Genomic DNA, 17,399 nt, shown 5'->3' with positions numbered 1-17,399 from the left:
CATCCAGTGTAGCTGTGAAAATTGCCCCCAGAATAACACGTAAACCGCAGCAGGAACTGTCTCATTCTTCACATCCTCCCCTTTATTCCTGACTAGTTTGACTGGGCACACTTGGCTCCAATGCCTTTTATTTGTTTCTGCAGTTCACAGCTCGTATCAGAGGGCTATGGTTTGCTACCACTCGGGGTGTTAAGAAAATAACTTGCTGCAAAGGATCCAGAAGAGCCAAAACAATCTTGCGAAAGGAGGACAAATTTGGAAGACTGACACTTGCCAATTTCAAAACTTACTACAAAACTATGGTAATCAAGCTACTGTATAGCACAGGGAACTATATCCAATCTCCTGGGACAAACCATCATAGAAAAGAACATAAAAAAGAATGTATATATGTGTATAACTGAGTCACTTTGCTGTACAGCAGAAATTAACACAACATTGTAAATCAACTGTACATCAATTAAAAAAAAAGACATTGAGTCGTACTGGCATAAGGACAGATTATCGATCAACAGAAGAGAGCTGAGAGTTAAGAAATAAACTCATACATTTAGGGTCAACTGGGTTTCAACAAGGGTGTCGAGACCATTCGATGGGGAAAAAATAGTCTCTTCAACAAATGGGGTTGGGACGACTGTGTAACAACATGCGAAAGAACGAAGTTGGACCCTTATCTCACACCCTCTACAAAAATTAACTCAAAATGGATTAAGGACCTAAATGGAAGAACTACCCTACTAAATGTATACACGTATATATTTATATGTTTATATAAATAAATCTATATTTATTAACTATAAAACTCACAGAAGAAAATATAGGGATAAATCTTTGTGACCTTGGATTAGGCAGTGGTTTCTTAGATACGTCACCAAAGGCACAAGCAATGAAAACATTGGACTTTGAGAAAATTTAAAACTTTTATGCTTCAAAGGAAACCATGAAGAAAATCAAAAGAAAACCTACAGAATGGGAGAAACTATTTGCAAATCATATATCCAATCAGGGTCTAGTAAAATTACTACAATTCAACAACAAAAAGACAAATAACTCAATTTAAAAATGGGCAAAATACTGGAGTAGACATTTCTCCAAAGAAGATATACAAATGGCCAATAAGCACACGAAAAGATGCTCAAAAGCATCTGTCATTAAGGGAATGCGAATCAAAACCACAATGAGATGCAACTTCACGCCCACTAGGATGAATAGGTAACTGAAAGGCAGGTAACTACAAGTTTTGGTGTGGATGTGGAGAAATCAGAACCCTCACCCATGGCTGGTGGGAATGTAAAATACCGTCACCTTTTTGGAAAAGAGTCTGGCAGGTCCCCAAAAAGTTAAACATAGAGTTACTCTATGACCCAGCAATGACCCACTCTATGACTCTATGACCCACTCTTAGGTATATACGTAAGAAACTGAAAACATAACCACACAAAAACTTGAACGTGAATGTTGATAGCAGTGTTAATAGCCAAAAAGTGAAAACAATGCAAATAGCCACCAACTGATAAATGGATAAAAAACTGTGATCCATCCACAGTGGAATATTATTTAGCCACAAAAAGAAATGAAATACTCATACATGATACTACGAGGATGAACCTTGAAAACATGCTAAGTGAAGGAAAAGACGCAGAGGCTACACATTGTACGATTCCATTTTTATGAACTGCCCAGAATAAGCATGTTGATAGAGACAGAAAGCAAATTAGTGGCGGTCAGGGGATGCAGGGGAGGGGGGCATGGGGGGTGATTGCTGGTGGGTATGGGGTTTCTTTTGGGGAAGTGTTGAAAATGTCCTGAAATTAGCTAGTGGTGAAGGCTGCACAAGTTTGTGAATTCGCTCAAAATCACTGAATTGTACATTTTTTAAAAAAGGGTGAACTTTATGGTATGTGAATTCTATCTCAATTAAAAAAACCAACACCTTGCCAACAAAGGTAGTGTATTTCATTGAACCCTGGACACCACCGATTTTAAGACAGACTGATTTCAGAGTCATTAAAATGAGAACGAAGTGTATGTCTCAGAATCTATGAAATACGGTAATTCACAAAGAGCAGTTCCCAGAGGCCTCTGTCACAGCCACAGGAGTGCATCACAGGGCCACCGCTCTTTGAAAGAGGGAGCAATTCCTGTGTGTTAAAAAAGGGTCTCACCTATATTAACGCATATATGTGGAACCTAGAAAAATGGTACAGACGAACCGGTTTGCAGGGCAGAAATAGAGACACAGATGTAGACAACAAACCTATGGACACCAAGGGGGGAAAGTGGAGGGGGAGGGGTGGTGCTGTGATGAACTGGGAGATTGGGATTGACATATATACATTAATATGTATAAAATGGATAACTAATAAGAACCTAATGTATAAAAAATAAAATAAAATAAAATTTAAAAAAGGTCTCACCAAACATTGCATTGGCCAAAAAGTTCGTTCGGGTTTCCCCAACCTTTTTGGCCAACCCAATAGCGTCACAAATCCTGTTGACTCTGTAAGGGAGACTGTCTAAAAGGTCTTATCGCTGCATTCCCATTTTTTAAAAAAACTCAACCAAAGTGACTTTTAACCCATCATCGCTCAATCTGTGACTCTCCAGTGAAACTCTTTTCTGTGCAGAGGACAGGCTGCAGGGAGCTACCAAGCTGGCCCCCTGCCCAGGGTCACCCAGCCGGGTGAGGGCACAGCTGTGCCGTGGGGCTCCTGGTAATGCAGACACAACCACAGAGACACCAGCACGCCCCCCCTCCCCCCGCAGGTACCGAGATGCACATGCTGCCCCACAGGGAGAGTCAGCGAAGATCTGGGGCAGCAGACAGACAGAAGAGGGGCCCCCAGGACCCAAGACTGGGCGGGGGCAGACAGGACACCCTGTCGGCAAGGCCTGTCCCAACGCTGCTCCACCAGGTTTGCCCACACCAGCCCCATCAGCTGGCCGACGGGCCGGCCCGCGGCCACTCACCGTGCACTTGTGGGGCTTCTCGCCCGTGTGTCTGCGCATGTGCACAACCAGCATGTACTGCGCCTTGAAGGGCTTCTGCTCCCGCGTGCAGGCCTGCCAGCGACACACGAACTCCTTCTTCTCCCCGTGGATGTGCTCGTTGTTGATATGCTGCCGGAGGAAGCCCACGGGGAAGGGTGAGCCCGTCCACCCGCCCCGCCAGACCCCACCTGGTCTACGCAGACCGCCCGCTGCGTGGGCCAGCATCCGGGTGCCGGCCACGCCTCCTCTTGAGTTATCTGGGCTGCATCTTCCAATTAGTCACCAAAGTGACCCTCCATGATGGTCAAAGCCACCCCGCTCATTCCAGTCTGGGCTCTAGGCTCTGGTCTATGGAGAACTGATGGTTATGATGGTGGTTATGATGATGCTTCCAGGCTGCAAACAGTAGGCACTCATTAGCTGTGGTGGGGCAGACATGCACACAGTCGGGGCATGAGCAGCCTCTCCCAAGCTTGTCCCTATGGCTCCAGAAATTTTTAAATAATATTTTTGTTTTTCTTTTAGGCCACGAGGCTTGTGGGATCTTAGTTTCCTGACCAGGGATTGAAGCCAGGCCCTCGGCAGTGAAAGCGCCGAGTCCTAACCACCGGACCGCCAGGGAATTCCCTAACATTTTTATCGTAACAGAAACATAAATGCATCCTCGTCTCTCTTTTTGACAGTGACCCATGAGATGATAGCTTTGTCCCCTTTTCACAAAAGCCCAGGTTGTTAAAGTAGCCTGCCCAGGATGGAGCTAGAGTCTGACCCTGATGGTGTGCCCTGGGCACTGTGTGATGCTGCCCGGGGGACAAAACGGCCCAGGAGAGCAAGGCGGGACAGCCCAAGACATCCAGCTGATCCTGCAGTGGTGGTGGGGGCCCTCAGTGCTCAGGGTAGGGGGGGGGCATCTCGGGCACAGCTGGGAAGTGCATGGCCAGAAAGCCTTCCCTGGACGAGTGGGCCTCAGACCCACCCCAGCCAGCACTGCCCTGGGTCAGGAGCATGGGGAGAATTTTTCTCTTTTTCTCAGGCCCTGCACGCACACCTTCTGGCCTCTGCCCTGGGCCCATCACCTGTGTGCCCCCCGGGGGCAGTTTCTCCCTGTGATGAGGAGCAACGGGCCACGGAGGTTTTCTGTCACAGGTAGCAGAGCAAGCCGCCCTGAGTAGGACATTTGGTTTTGTTACTTGCTTTGATGATTTAACTGAAGGCTGCAGTCCTCACTGGAGCAGGGCTCTAACTACTTCTGAGCTTTGGGATGTGTTGATACGTGGGTGGGGCCTCAGGACCTTTATGTCCTTAATCTTTCAGGTTGTCTGTTTAACTGGGGAGTGGGAATGGTGGCATCTTTGCCACCACGTCTGGACCCACACTGTCCCATTTGGTGGCCATTCTCCGCTTGTGGCTGTTGCACCCCTGAAAGGTGGTTGGTCCCGACCAGGATGGGCTGTAAGTATAAACCACACACCTGTTTCAAAGACTGAGAATGAAAAAAGGATGTAAAATATCTCAATAATTTTGTGATATATTGACTGCATGCAGAAAGGATAATATTAGATATATTGGGTAAACAAAATATTGATACATGAATCCAATTAATTTTACTTGTTTCCTTTCACTCTGCTTAAATGTGCCCCTAGCTAATGTAAGACTACATGTGGGGCTGGCCCTGGGGCTGGCCCTGGGGCTGGTGGTGTCTTTCTACTGGATGGCGCTTCTGTAGACCTTTGCAACCTACAAGGCCTGTGCCGGGAGCTGAGCATCCGGGGTCCAGCAGCATCTTCTCCCCGCAAGACAGAAAACCGCTGGGCCCTTGCGCCCTGGGTGACAGGCCGGACCGTCATGCATCCAAATGCCGACATCAGAGCAAGCAAAATTTACGGCGCTTTGAACTTCCAGGGAAATCTTACTATATTAGCCTCACTTTCCATTTTGAAAGGCTTTCAAATGATAAAAATGCTTCCTGACAATACCTTTCATTTTTTTCTTATTGGTTTGCTTAGCAACAAATTGTTAATAATTGACTGGGGGCTCCAGTTCGTGTGCGTGCCCAGGCCATCCATCTTCCCAGGGAGCAGAGAGAGAGAGACGGAGCTGAGCAGACCAGCCTGCTCCCCACACCCCAACACAGGAACCTGCTCCTTTCAGGGCCAGGTGCAGGTGGTCACCCACAGCCCCAGGACCCAGGCAGGAGCCTGCAGCTGGAGCCCTTCTTCCCACGTCTGGACCCCCTGCCTTTACTTAAAGAATCCCCTCTCCGCTCTTTGGGGCTGACGCACTCCTTGCTGAGCATCTTTTACATCCTCCTCTCCACCTCTCTGCCTGCAACCCCTCCCGGCTCCAGATCTTCTCTTTTCCCCCCTTTCATCTATCTGATTTGTCCCACAGCTCACAGCTCCAATGGCCCCTACTCCACCTCAAGGCTTGTTTAACCCAAAGAGGTGTTATTATCTTACAGGCGCTGGCTGGCTGAACTAATCTTATTTCCCTCTTTGCATTGGCTGCCAGGAAGCTCCAGAAAAAAAAAGAAAAAAAAGAAGTGTATGTGAACTCTAGCTCAGAGCACTTGGTTGAAAAATTATGTTTGAGTCCCAGGGGGATTAGATAAGACCCTGCTTTACAGGTTTGACGTCAGCGGCAATGGGTTTGCTGAGAAATTCCAGTCCCCTGGGTGAGAATTTGGGGAGGAAAACCCCAACACCAAAGAAACCTACAGTCTTTGAGAGCAAGCCCATGAAAAAAGGAAGCAGGCGGAGTGGGTGGTGTCTTAAGTGTTGATTTCACAGAGCTGGGGAGGAGGTGGCTCCTGTGGGATGGCTCCTGGGTGTGACCAGCGCGTGTGTGTGTGTGTGTGAACAGAAGCCATCTGGAGGATCCACGCTCAACTTTGGACAATGCTTCTCTCGGGAGGTGAGAAAGGAGAGGGTAGGGGGATTTTTACTTTATATTTTGTATACTTCCATAGCGCTCAATTTGATTATAAAGAGAACATGTTTATATAATACTTACATAATTTTTTAAATATTTAAAAAATGTCAGGTAGCTAACTCAAATTTACAATTAAATTGGTTAAAACGTAAGAGAGTTGCCGAGTGGGGATCTACCCAGCAATTGAGCTTCCAGCTTGGTGTAGGTTCATCTTTACAGACACTCACTCACCAAGGAGTGTGCGTTGGGGTTGGGGGAGGTTTATTCTTGACTTTAAGTTCTTTTCTGGATGGAGAAGAGGGAACCACTCAGGGCCGGCCTGGGGAACAGGGAGGAGAAGGCAGGAGGGAATGCCCGGGTATGGAGGGTTGCTCTCTGCTAAGAGCTTATGCTGGTATCATGGTCAACCTTCACCCCTCTGTAGAATGGGCTTCACCTCTATTTACAGGAGCAAAAAACCCGAGGCTCATAGAGGTTCAGTCACTTGTTCAGAACCACTTGGCTAACTGTGGTGGAGCCAGGTCGGAAGCCAGGCACCTCCTACCTTGAGCTCCTGTTCCTGCTGTTTGCACTGCATGAGTGAGCCCACAGTGGCTGCTGTTGTAGAAAGTTTACAGGCAGACCCTGAAGGGCACACCCAGCTCCCGCGGCCTTCTCTGATCTCCTGATCCGTCAGCACCCAGGCATTCTTAAGCAGCCCCCTCTCTGTATGGGTGTAAACACCCAGCTGCACCCATGTACACTGGGTATCTGTGCATGGTCTCCAAGAGGAAATGACCAACTCCTCCCTCCACGGGAGAAACTTCTTTCAGGTTTCAGGGTCAGGTTTGTTGTTATCTTGTGGATGCTGGCTGGCTTAACTAATCTTATTTCCCTCTTTGCATTGGCTGCCAGGAAGCTCCAGAAAAAAATAAAAATAAAAAAAGACCAAGCTCAGAGCACTTGGTTTTTAATACTACCTTTACTTTGGGCTTCATTTTATTGTTCCTTTCCTTCTAATTTTCCATTATTTTTGTTAATCTCTTGTACTACATACGTATTTATAAGTCCCCTTTTAGAAACAAGCACGGCCTAGGTAACTAATCGCGCCTTCCGCTTGCACAGGAGGTGGCCCAGGCATCTCTGGGAGCCCCTTCTCTCTAGCAGGGGGCCTGGGCTGGGCCCGCGGCAGGCAGGCCATGGGCGCCCGGGGGCTTACGTGCACCAGCTGCTCCTGGCTGTCATACTCCTTGGTGCAGTCCTCCCAGTGGCAGTTGGTCTCGTAGACGACCACCTCAGCCTCTTGCTTACAGTCATCCCGGTCCAGGTCCTCCTTGAGGTCAGCCAGCTGCTCCTGGGGGGGCGGGGGTGCAGAGCACACACACATGAGCCACGTCCAGCCACCTGGCCCTGAGGAAAGGTCACTATCAGCCCCGTGAAGGCTGTGCTGAGGACCCGTGGGCTGGTCTAGGTGGGCCCACACCCGTGCTCACATGCACATCACACGCATGAACGCACAAGCATACACACATGCTGGCTGGTCATCAGCACAGAGTCCCGTCAATCCTGGGTCAACGGCCATGGCAAGGAGAACAGGAGACAGGAGGGCAGTGACTTTTGCTTATTGGGCGGGGTTTCCCTGGGGAGAGCTGGGGCAGGCCCCACAGGCTCAGGGGGGCAGCAGGCATTTGTATTTAGAGTGTGTGCGGGGTTGGCTCCTGTCTGGAGGCAAGAGGAAACTCCACACGCATTGGCCTGGCCTTACCCTCACACTGTCCCCTCCTCCCAAGGGCACACATGGCACTCACTCTCCCAGCATCGGGCTTCCCTGTGACAGCCCTAAAATGTGGGTGTTTGTATTCTGGTATGACAGCCGGGCACCCTGACGTTCCAGCAGAGGCCGACCAGCTCCCTCCAGGACACAGTGAGTTTGTGGCTGCCCAGATCTGGGCTCATGTCTCCCGGCCACGATGGGGCCCACGTATGCCCATTTCAAGGTAAAGGAAAGGCCCCTGAAGTGGGCCTTCCATTGATCACAGGCGCCCGAAATTCCTTTCAAAGAGGACAAAGGCTTTTCTTCCCAAACCAGCAACAGACTGAGGGTCAACCCCACAAGGCCCCCCATCCCAGCTGACGCCAACAGAGCTGGCCGGGGGCAGCTTCCAAGCCTGGCACACGGGACAGGCTGAGTGGTACCAGGAGCGGGGACGTGGGGAGAGGCACAGATGGCCAGGTTGGGAAGAAGGCCCGGCGAGGCCCTCCAGAGCAGGCTGAGGCCTCCCCAGTATCCCCTGGCCTGTGGGGCAGGCTCAGAGCAAAGCCAGGCAAAGGGGCAGACGTTAGGGGGACCTGCTTTACTTCTAAACTATCTCCAAAATGGCAGGAATGTCTGTCTTTCAGAAGAGCCTCTGGGGAAAGCATTTATAGCTCAGGCTAAGGGGGGACAGACACCCTCTCCCCACAGACAGGCACCCCAGTTCCCAAAGGCTACAGGGACTCAATGAAGCAGAGGCTGCAGCCTCCATCTCAGCCTCCCTCCTGAAGTTGAGTCCATTTCTCGGAGCAGAAACTGGCCTCGTGACCTCCCCCTTGGCCGGTGCAGACTCGCACCCCAGACTGGCTTTCCACTGGGGCTGCAGAGGGCTCTCCAGGGGGTGGGTTCTGAGTGTCGTCTCCCAGAGCACCTTACAATTAATGCACGTGTTCTGGAAAAGGAAAACGATGTGTTGTCCAGTAAGTCCCCGGGCAGCACTGGGTCCACATTAAAAGGAGAGGCAGGAATGCCTCTTTCCCGAGTCTCTAGCCGTGGGAGGGCTGGGGCCTCCTAATGCCTCTGCACTTCCAGAAAAACTGGAAATAGACGTATTACTCCTCAAGCTGCCTGCCCTGCTTATTTCAGAGAAGACGGGAAGAAGCTGCCGCATGGACGTGATCGGAGGAGAGTGCAGGGGCAGGGGGTGGGCCTGGGCCTCCAGATTGAGCCGAGCAGCATCCCAGCCCAGGAACCTGAGGGCTGAAGCTGAGAAGGGATTCGTTCTGTTGCATTTGCTGCCAAGAGAAAGCAAGCCCGTCCACCTTGCAAATGAGTCAGGGAGCAAAGGAGTCAGGTCACTGAGTCAGGACACTGAGTGGCACGGTGACAACCTCCTCGTGATGAACGGCTGCCCTTCCATGACACGAGGTAGGAGCGGAGCTGGGCAGGAGGGTGGGCTCTGTGCAGCCCCCCGGGTTGAGGGGGCGGGGCGGGGGGCTCCCCGGCGCTGAGCGCCTCCCCGCAGCCCTGGCCCCACGGCTCCAGTGAGTGGATCTCCGGTGGATGCTCACCGTCCTCATCAATTTCAACGGCCCCTGATGATGGCCAGCCGCGTGGAAACCATGCATCACGCAGAGATGCTCTGGTGTCAGTGAGGGGAGAAGAATTTGTCACCAACCTCTCTGTTTGCCTGACAATAACAGAACCCAATATTTCATAAAAATTAAGTGCCTGGAGCACGCCCGATGGTTTACAGGTTTGATAAAGGATGGTCCGGCAGATGTAGGGGAGACGGGGACCAGAGGCCCCGAGGACCCGTGGTGTCATAGCTGCGGATTCCATAGTAATGGGTGGAGACCGGGCCACCACGAGAGGCCTGCCCCAGAGGTCAGCATGCATGCCGTCCCCTCCCCTGGAGCTGGGGCTGTGTGCCTGCCGGCTTGGTGTTGGAATAAGTGGCAGGATCTCCAAAGAAAGACACCTGCACTAGGGTCTCAGCCCCACGACAGGCTCATTCTGGGCTGCGGGATGCTCTGTTCCTCGCCTTCCCGCCAGGAACTGTCCCCCCTCCCCTCCCAGGCACTGTAACACTCACCCCCTCAAATGTGCGTTGAGTCCTTAGAAAATATTATCTCTCAGCCACTGCACACCAGGCCCTAGGCAAACCCGGTGATGCAGAGCCAAACCAGGCACTGTTCCCAAAGTGCCACCTCTCCAAAGCTTACCGTGCAGTGCAGAAGACAAAGTGACCTAGAAGCTGGCGGGGGGTGGGGGGGGGGTGTCTGGGCAGATGTGAGTCCTACTATTCAGGGAATAGGGTGGGGGTCAGATTTCCAGGGAGAGGGCGCAGACGCAGGGGGGCTGAGCCGTTCAGGGGCCGTGAGCAACTCAGTGGGCCTGGGGCTTGTGCTGCGGGGACAGACAGCTGCAGCCCTCCCTCTCTTCCTCCCTCACTCCCTCCCTCCCCTTCCCTCCCCCTCCCCATCTCCCTCCCCCTCCCTCTCGCCTCCCTCTTCCTCCCTCCCTCCCCCCTCCCCCTCAGGCAGGCGTTTGATGAGCACCTGTGAGGTGGGTGCGGGGAGCTGGGGACACAGCTCTGGTCCTCCCTCAGCTTCCTGGCGTGCCTGCCCTGCCCTCTCTGGTCCACTCACTCACTCATCCATTCATGCAGGCTGCCGTCCATCACCCACTCTCAACAGGGTCATGGCCCCAAGGCAGCTGCCCCAGGAGACGAGGCCCGGCCCCAGTTCAGCACTGCCAGGCCGGCCGGTTACCTGCGTCAGGGTCAGAGGGGAGGCGGGCCGCAGGCCCTCGGCCTCGGTCTTGACCTTGCTGCGCTTGTGAATGACGAGCGGGTTGACGGTGCTGCTCACGGCCGACTCGCTGCTCTGCTTGTTCTGGGAGAGGGGAGCACAGGGGGCACCCCAAGTTCTGCTTGGGCGTTACCCGGGACCCTCCGCACCAGGCCGTCCGGGCCAACACTTGTGTTTGCCGTTTCAGAACCTGAGTCCCCGCCCAGCTTGGTCCTCTGGCCTGGGGCACAGCCCGGGGAGCCCAGGGCCGGGCCGCCAGCACCCTCCTCCCTACCTCGCAGCCCCAGCCCCACGGAGATGGAGCAGAGACCCTCTCTTTGAGGAATGCTGGGGACCCCGCTCCCGACTCAGCGGCCTCAGCTTCTCAGCCCTCCCAGGCAGGGGCGGCTCTCGGTCTGGGGACAACAGGGCTGGCCAGTCCCGGGAGCGGGACAGAAGAGCTTGGTTCCTCAGGACAAGCGCGTTAGAGTTGCGGTGTCGGGGGATGTGACAAAAGCCGACAGCCACCGTCTGGGGGAGGTGCTAGGTGGCCGCCTGGAGCCCTGGGGAGAACTTTCTAGAAGAGGGCCGCTCCTAGACCGCGCAGCCTCTGGTCTTTCCTCCCCAGCACGTGGTCACTTCCAGCCTCTGCCCTGCCAGCTGGGTGGCCTGGGCAGCTGCTTCACCTCAAGGACGGTCATCGTGAGCACTAACCAGGATCCAGGTGGACCCAGGCTCAGTGACCCAATACCGGTGGCAGCCCCACTCTGCAGGTGTGTGAGCTCAGGCTGAAAGAGCTTTCAGGTAAGTCAGTGTTCAAAACACAATCTGATTCTGAGGCCTGCGCCCTTTCTACTATCCAACTGCATTTGCTCATCTGCAAAACAGGACTTTGTTCATTCATCAAATGCTCATGGCACCGAGCATGCCAGCCACTGTGTGAGCCGGCCCGGGCATGTCAAAAGCCCGTTGGGAAGCTCCAAAAAGATGGCCTTGGGTAAACTCATGCTCTAAAACTAAGCTGTACAATATTAATTACCTGTTCCATCCATCCATGTTCCATGCTGTGTGTGAGGTCCCTGTATGACGCCTGACTCTGAATGCTAGGGTTTCTCCATCTAGTCGTTATGCTTATTGGGCAGGCAGCCAAAGAACTGAGGCTGGGTGCCGGCCCACGGTGCGTGAGGGCAGTGTGAGGACCCAGCCCGGGTCTCCTGACTGGGTATCCAGCCCGAGGCCCGTTTGATCACGTGGCCTCTGCCCAGAGGTACGGTGCCAGCCAGACCCGTGCTTAGAGTCCTTCCACAGGTTCCTGGCATGAGACGGCCGTGATTGGCCTTTGCGTGGTGCAGGTGAGTACCTGGTGGCCCCCTGCCCCCCGCACCCACCTACCTGGTTGGCATCACTCAGACAGTTGCTGCTGCTACTGAGCTGCGTGGACGTGGCATTGATGGAGGTGAAGGCCATGGGCTGCTGGGCCAGGAAGGTGGGAGAGGGCTGGATCAGGGGTGGCGTGTGTCCGAAGGCCGAGCCCAGGCCCCGCTGCTGGCTCAGGATCTGCTGGTAGGCCACGGGGTTGATGGGGTGGGGGAAGGTGAAGGCCGGGCTGCAGAGAAGGGCAGACAAGGTGGTGGAGAGGAGTGGGGGCAGGACTCTGTGAGGCTCACGCTTCCTGGGCAGACAGGACCCTGCCCGGGGATCGGGATGGGCATGCTGCTGACTGCCCCGTCACCGTGGCTTTACCCGACTCAAGCACCCGTGGCTCCCCCCTGCCGGCCGTCTCAGGCCTCCACTTCTGTGCGTAGCTCCCAGGCCCTGCCCCAGGACGCAGCCTTTGTCCCTGGCCCTTCACTGCTCTGTCGCCTGAGATGCGCCCCTGCGTCACTGATGCTCCCCGACTATTTGAACCCCGTTCTAATGCGCCCTCGTCCAGGAAGTGTGTCCCGAGCCCTCCGGTTCCCACTGTCCTCTGTCTTCTGAGCTCTACCATGCCACCTGCATACAGGCCACTCTTTCCAGAACAGGACACTGAGGGAGAAATGGTGCCCTCCGAGGCTAAGTCACAGAAGATGCCGTGGCTTCCTCCTTGCTCTCTGGGGTCACTCCCTCTGGGGGCGGGGGGAGGGGGAGCCAGCCACCATGTTGTGAGGACGCTCAAGCAGCATGTGGAGGGGCTCGCATGAAGAGGAACTAAAGCTTGTGCCAACAGGCCCAAGGGCAAGCCATCCTGGAAACAGACATCCAGGCCTAGTCAAGTCTCCAGGTGACCACGGCCCTGGCCGACATCTGGACTGCAGCCTCGTGAGAGACCTGAAGCTACGCCAGTGTTGTGCTCCTGACCCTCAGAAATGGTGCGAGAAGTTAAATGCTTATTGTTGTTTGAAACTGCGGTTTTTTTTTGTTTTTGTTTTTGTTTTTTTGTCACACAGCAAAAGATAACTGATATAACTGTTATCATCCCTTATCTCCGGGTCCTTGGGCTGAGCTCTCTTGGCCTTCCTAAGCTCCTCTAACCCTGGCCTCGTTCAGGAGGGCCAGGGTAAGGACATGGGTTTCAGCCAAGTTGGCTGGGGTCTGAGTCCTCTGAACAGTCAAGGGTTGCACAGAGGGGGCAGGGCGGGCGGTGATGGTGAGGTCTGCGTGTGCTGTGACCACAGAGGGAGACGTCTGCCAGCCCAGAGACGTGCAGGTCAAGCCAGTGTCACACCTCCAGCGGTCCCAGTGCTGGTCAGTGACACTGCTGAAATGCTAGGAAAGTCCCCTTTGACTTCATGATGGAATCTTTCCCAACAGGCCTGGTAAGGGTTACTAAAAAATCATTTGGTGGGTGAAACAGGCCCATGAAGATGTACCCAAATGTTGGCATGTTTCAATGTCATCACTACTGGTTCTGAATTCCTGGAATAGTCGCAAGTAGACTGACTTACAAGTCCTATAAACAACAAGGTCCTACTGTAGAGCACAGGGAACTCTATTCCATATCCTGTGATAAACCATGTGGAAAAGAATATGAAAAAGAATGTATATATGTGTATAACTGAGTCACTTTGCTGTACAGCAGAAACTAACACAACACTGTAAATCAACTATATTTCAATTAAAAAAAACAAAAAACAAGTCCTGTGTTTCTCCCGGGGGGCCAGTGTGGACCCTCCCCACTGGGCCCCAGCCCAGCTCCGATTCCTGGCCCCGGCTCGTGGGCTGGGCTCACCTGAGAGTGCCGGCCGACAGGTGCCCATAGGAGCCGCTGGCAGCCGAGCTGCTTCTCGAGTTGTTGATGTAGGCCACCAGCGAGTTGGGAGAGGTCCGGATCATGCGCTGCAGGTCGAGGCTGGCGTCCGAGAGTGGGGAGATGGACAGCGCCCGCTTGCGGCTCAGGCGGGGCGTCACCCGGGGGCTGGAGAAACGCGACACTGCAGGACAGCCAAGCCAAGGGGCGTCAGCATGACCGCGCTTGTGGGGGTGATGTGACGGGGGAAGGGGACTGGGGGTGGGGACAGTCTGATGGGCACTGCGGATCTGCCCCTGTCCAGCTGGCGGCTCTGGGGCACGGGCCTCTCTCGGCCTCAGTTTGCTCATCTGTACACCTGGTGTGCTGAGGATCTGTGTTAGTGCCTGTCTTGTTAGGCATGCAGAGGCCGAGACCGGGTCCAGCAACGCCTGAGGCACAACAGCCAAGTCACAAACCGCAGGTGAACTGCTCAGTGGCCTCTCACAAAGGGAACCCACCCGTGAAGCCAGCAGCAGGCCAAGAAGCATGGCCCGGCCAGCGCCCAGCAGCCCCTCTGCCCCTTCCGGACCCTCCCCGGGGCAGCCACCATCCTGGCCTCTCACCCTCAGCTTAGCATTGCCTGTTTTGCGTATTTGTCTATTACGTAAATGGAATTATCAATGCTTTTTCTCAAACAGCTTCTTTCGTCCGACATTATCGGTGAGGTTTCTCCACGCAGCTATGCGTGGCAGGAACCAGCGCCTTTTTTATTGCTGTAGAGCATCCCAGCGGGTGACTCTTCCACGGGAAGGAGAGGGAAAGGAGTCACGTGCTCCAGGGTCACGGATCACGTTGCGACCAGGATCGCCCCAAAATGCCCCGACTGGACGTTCGCCAAGCAGAGGCCCTAGACTCCTGGCCGGTCTGGGGTGGGGAGGATGCAGGATGCCACGGCAAAAGGCAGCCTGGCAGCACTCAGATGGCTCTCCAACACCGAGGCCCTTCCTTTCTGGAGTCGCCTGGACCTCGGGGACCTGTTGCCTCAAACACGCATGCACGCACGCGCGTGGTGCCCTACCCAACTGCCCGTGGGTTCGCTCTCCCCCTTCCCGTACATATACACGTAACTGCAGGGAGGGAGGAGGGCCTGCCCCCAGACCGGGCTCCCTGCTCCTCAGGACCAGGGGCCCCAGACCGCCCCTCCTGACAGCCCCTCCTCTCCCAACCAGGGTTCTGGTCTCCCCTCTGGGCACACAGCAGCCTAGAAATGGTCTGACAACATCGCTGGACAAGAATCCACATGCCAAGGTTCCCACCCTGTCAGACCCTCCTTGGGCCCGTTTCCTCTTTGTAAAGGGTCCCCAAGCGCCGACCTCCAGGGCTGTGCTGAAGGGTGCATCACTACCCACACCTGCGCTCGGCGGGTCCCGGGCTCGCGATGCCCGCCTTCCTCCCTTCTGCCTGCTCAGCCCTGCCCAGACCCCATAGGTCCCCTCCTCCAGGGAGACGCAGGATGTCCTGGCTGCGGGGTTGCGAGTCAGTGTGCTGTCTCCACCGCTGCAGGAGAACTGAGGGCAGGAGCGATACCCTGTGACTCTCTGGGCCCACATTCCCAGGACCAACCGATCCCCTAGGAAGCCCACCACCACCAGCCGGAGCAGCCTCGGCCGAGCCCCTGCCCACTGCCCCCTGCCCTGGGGGGCAGCCACGCCCAGCCCTCCCTCCGCCCCATCCTTGGCTGGCAAATCTGGGAAGCCCCTTTAGGGCTGGGTCACCAGAATCCTCCGGCTGGAAGGGGATTCTGGGGTCTTCTTTCCTAACCATCTCCTTTGTGGATGAAGGATGCTGGGTCCAAGACCAGCTGCCCCAGGTGGGTACCCTGTACGTATGTCTCTACAAGTGCACGCGTGTAATCATAGACTTTGTTTTCAACCAGAAAGGATGAAGCGCTTGTAGGAAAGCTCCCAGTTGGGAGAAAAAGTTGAGTTACTCAGGGTATTCTTTTCCTTGAACATCTTTGTTTTTGGCCGTCTGTTGATTCTGTTGGGTTCTGAGGCCGGGGGCTTATAGATCTTTTAGCAAGCAGAGCTATGGTGGGTTCACGGAAGGTGCTCCATTTGGTGAACACCACCAGCGCATTCTGCCCCGCAGAGGGGCCTGGGAGCATGGCTGGCACCCAGGCCAGCAGGTGACACACTCAGACCGTGTCACCACCTTTGTCTTGCGGCAGGAAGGACCCCAGCCCACACGCCTAGGGACACAATGTCGCACAACCTCATTCTGCCTCACAGGGTCCGACGGAGCAGCCCCTCCCCAGCCGGCGCTTGGGCTGTGCTGCAGACACGACCACCCATCTGAACAAGCATCCCGGACCACAGAGATGTGTCCTGGCCCATCAGCAACTAGAGACAGCGTGTGTCCCTTTGGTGTGGTGTTTGGATACGTCCCTGCTTCTGAATTCTGGTGCACGGAATAACCCAGCGACAGCCACCCCTTAGTGACATTCAGACCCACTGTTGCAATGAACAGCCATCACTGTCCCCCGAAATGCAAACCCAGCTGTGCAGATAAGAAAACGAGGCTTGGGGAGGTTAGCGACTTGCTCAAGGGCAGGATTTGAACCAAGGTCTAGAGAAGCCCTGCTGTGTGGCTTTTCTCTGTCCTGAGTGTACCTTCAGAGAGGTGGGGAGAGGCAGGGCCAGGAAGACGCTCTCACCACAAACAGCTTTTAAATCCTCACTTTAGCAGCTCTGATAGTGAACTTCTGACAGCCAGCTGCCTACCTGGCCTCCTGCGTCTGAAGGCAGCCCCAGTTCAGCCCACACTGCCCATCTCCTTCAGGGCTGGGCTCGGCGGGCGCCTGCCACCCGTACAGCAGCAGAACAGGGGACCTGGGAGTTGGCCTGACGCCTCCCCCACCCCCCACCTCCTTCACAGTTGCATCTCCCACTTCCACCAGCCCAGCCACCCACTTGCTTGGGGCATCCTGGGGCCCTTAGCTAACTGCTGTCCAATACACATTCCTCACTGTGGCCAAATCAGATCATGTCTTTGCATTTGCCCAACCCAAACCTTTCCAGAGCTCCCACTGCTATTAGGAAAAAGGCCCAAGTCCTCAGCGTGGCATACCCGGTGGCTCCGTGGGTGCCCCTGACCCCCTCGCCAGCCTCCTGCCAGGGCCTTTGCACATACTGCTTCTTCTGTCTGCAGTGCCCTGCCCTCAGCAGGGTCATCACTTTCCCCAGGAAACCATCGCTGACCTCCTGGAGTTGGGCAGGTCCCCCTGGGCCGCTCTCAGGGCACCACGGTCCCCTCTCTGTGAATAGGTGCAGCTCGGGGGAGTTCGCACCTGCTTGTGTATGTCTGGTTGCTTCTGTTTCTCCCGCCTCTGTGAACTAGGGGCTCGGTCCCCCCGCTCACCGTTATATCCCAGCCCTGGGATCCGGCTGGCTTGGTGGTGAGTCCAGTAGGAGATGCCAAAAGCCGGGCATGGGGCAGAGGTGTGGTGTGTCAAGGGACAGTGGACGCTCAGCCATCCAAAGTCAGTATTTACTGAGTGCCCTGCGGATGCTCGGGACTGTTCTAAGCATTTTCAAGTATAAAGCCATTTAATCTTCACAACTGTCCTATAAAGAAGGAACTATTATGAGCCTCATCTTACAAAGGAGAAGACAAGTAGCTTGCCCAAGGCCACGCGGCCGGGGGAAGTAGAGAATGATTGGAAAGCAGGCAGGTGGACACC

The 17,399-nt window shown here is 54.6% G+C and overlaps 1 protein-coding gene across 1 annotated transcript in view; it reads right to left on the bottom strand.

The window, feature by feature from the left end:
• The window catches only part of GLI2 (GLI family zinc finger 2), a 247,026-nt gene that overhangs the window by 10,535 nt on the left and 219,092 nt on the right, over positions 1-17,399 (bottom strand). The window contains 6 exon segments of the mRNA XM_061198931.1: positions 2,971-3,120; positions 7,121-7,270; positions 7,273-7,311; positions 10,429-10,551; positions 11,839-12,052; positions 13,658-13,859. Coding sequence (XP_061054914.1) covers positions 2,971-3,120; positions 7,121-7,270; positions 7,273-7,311; positions 10,429-10,551; positions 11,839-12,052; positions 13,658-13,859 — 878 coding nt within the window.

Source organism: Eubalaena glacialis, chromosome 1, assembly GCF_028564815.1.
Source record: "Eubalaena glacialis isolate mEubGla1 chromosome 1, mEubGla1.1.hap2.+ XY, whole genome shotgun sequence".
NCBI classification, from domain to species: domain Eukaryota; kingdom Metazoa; phylum Chordata; class Mammalia; order Artiodactyla; family Balaenidae; genus Eubalaena; species Eubalaena glacialis.
Note: the sequence above shows the minus strand (reverse complement) of the source record. Positions and strands in the feature narration are given on the sequence as shown.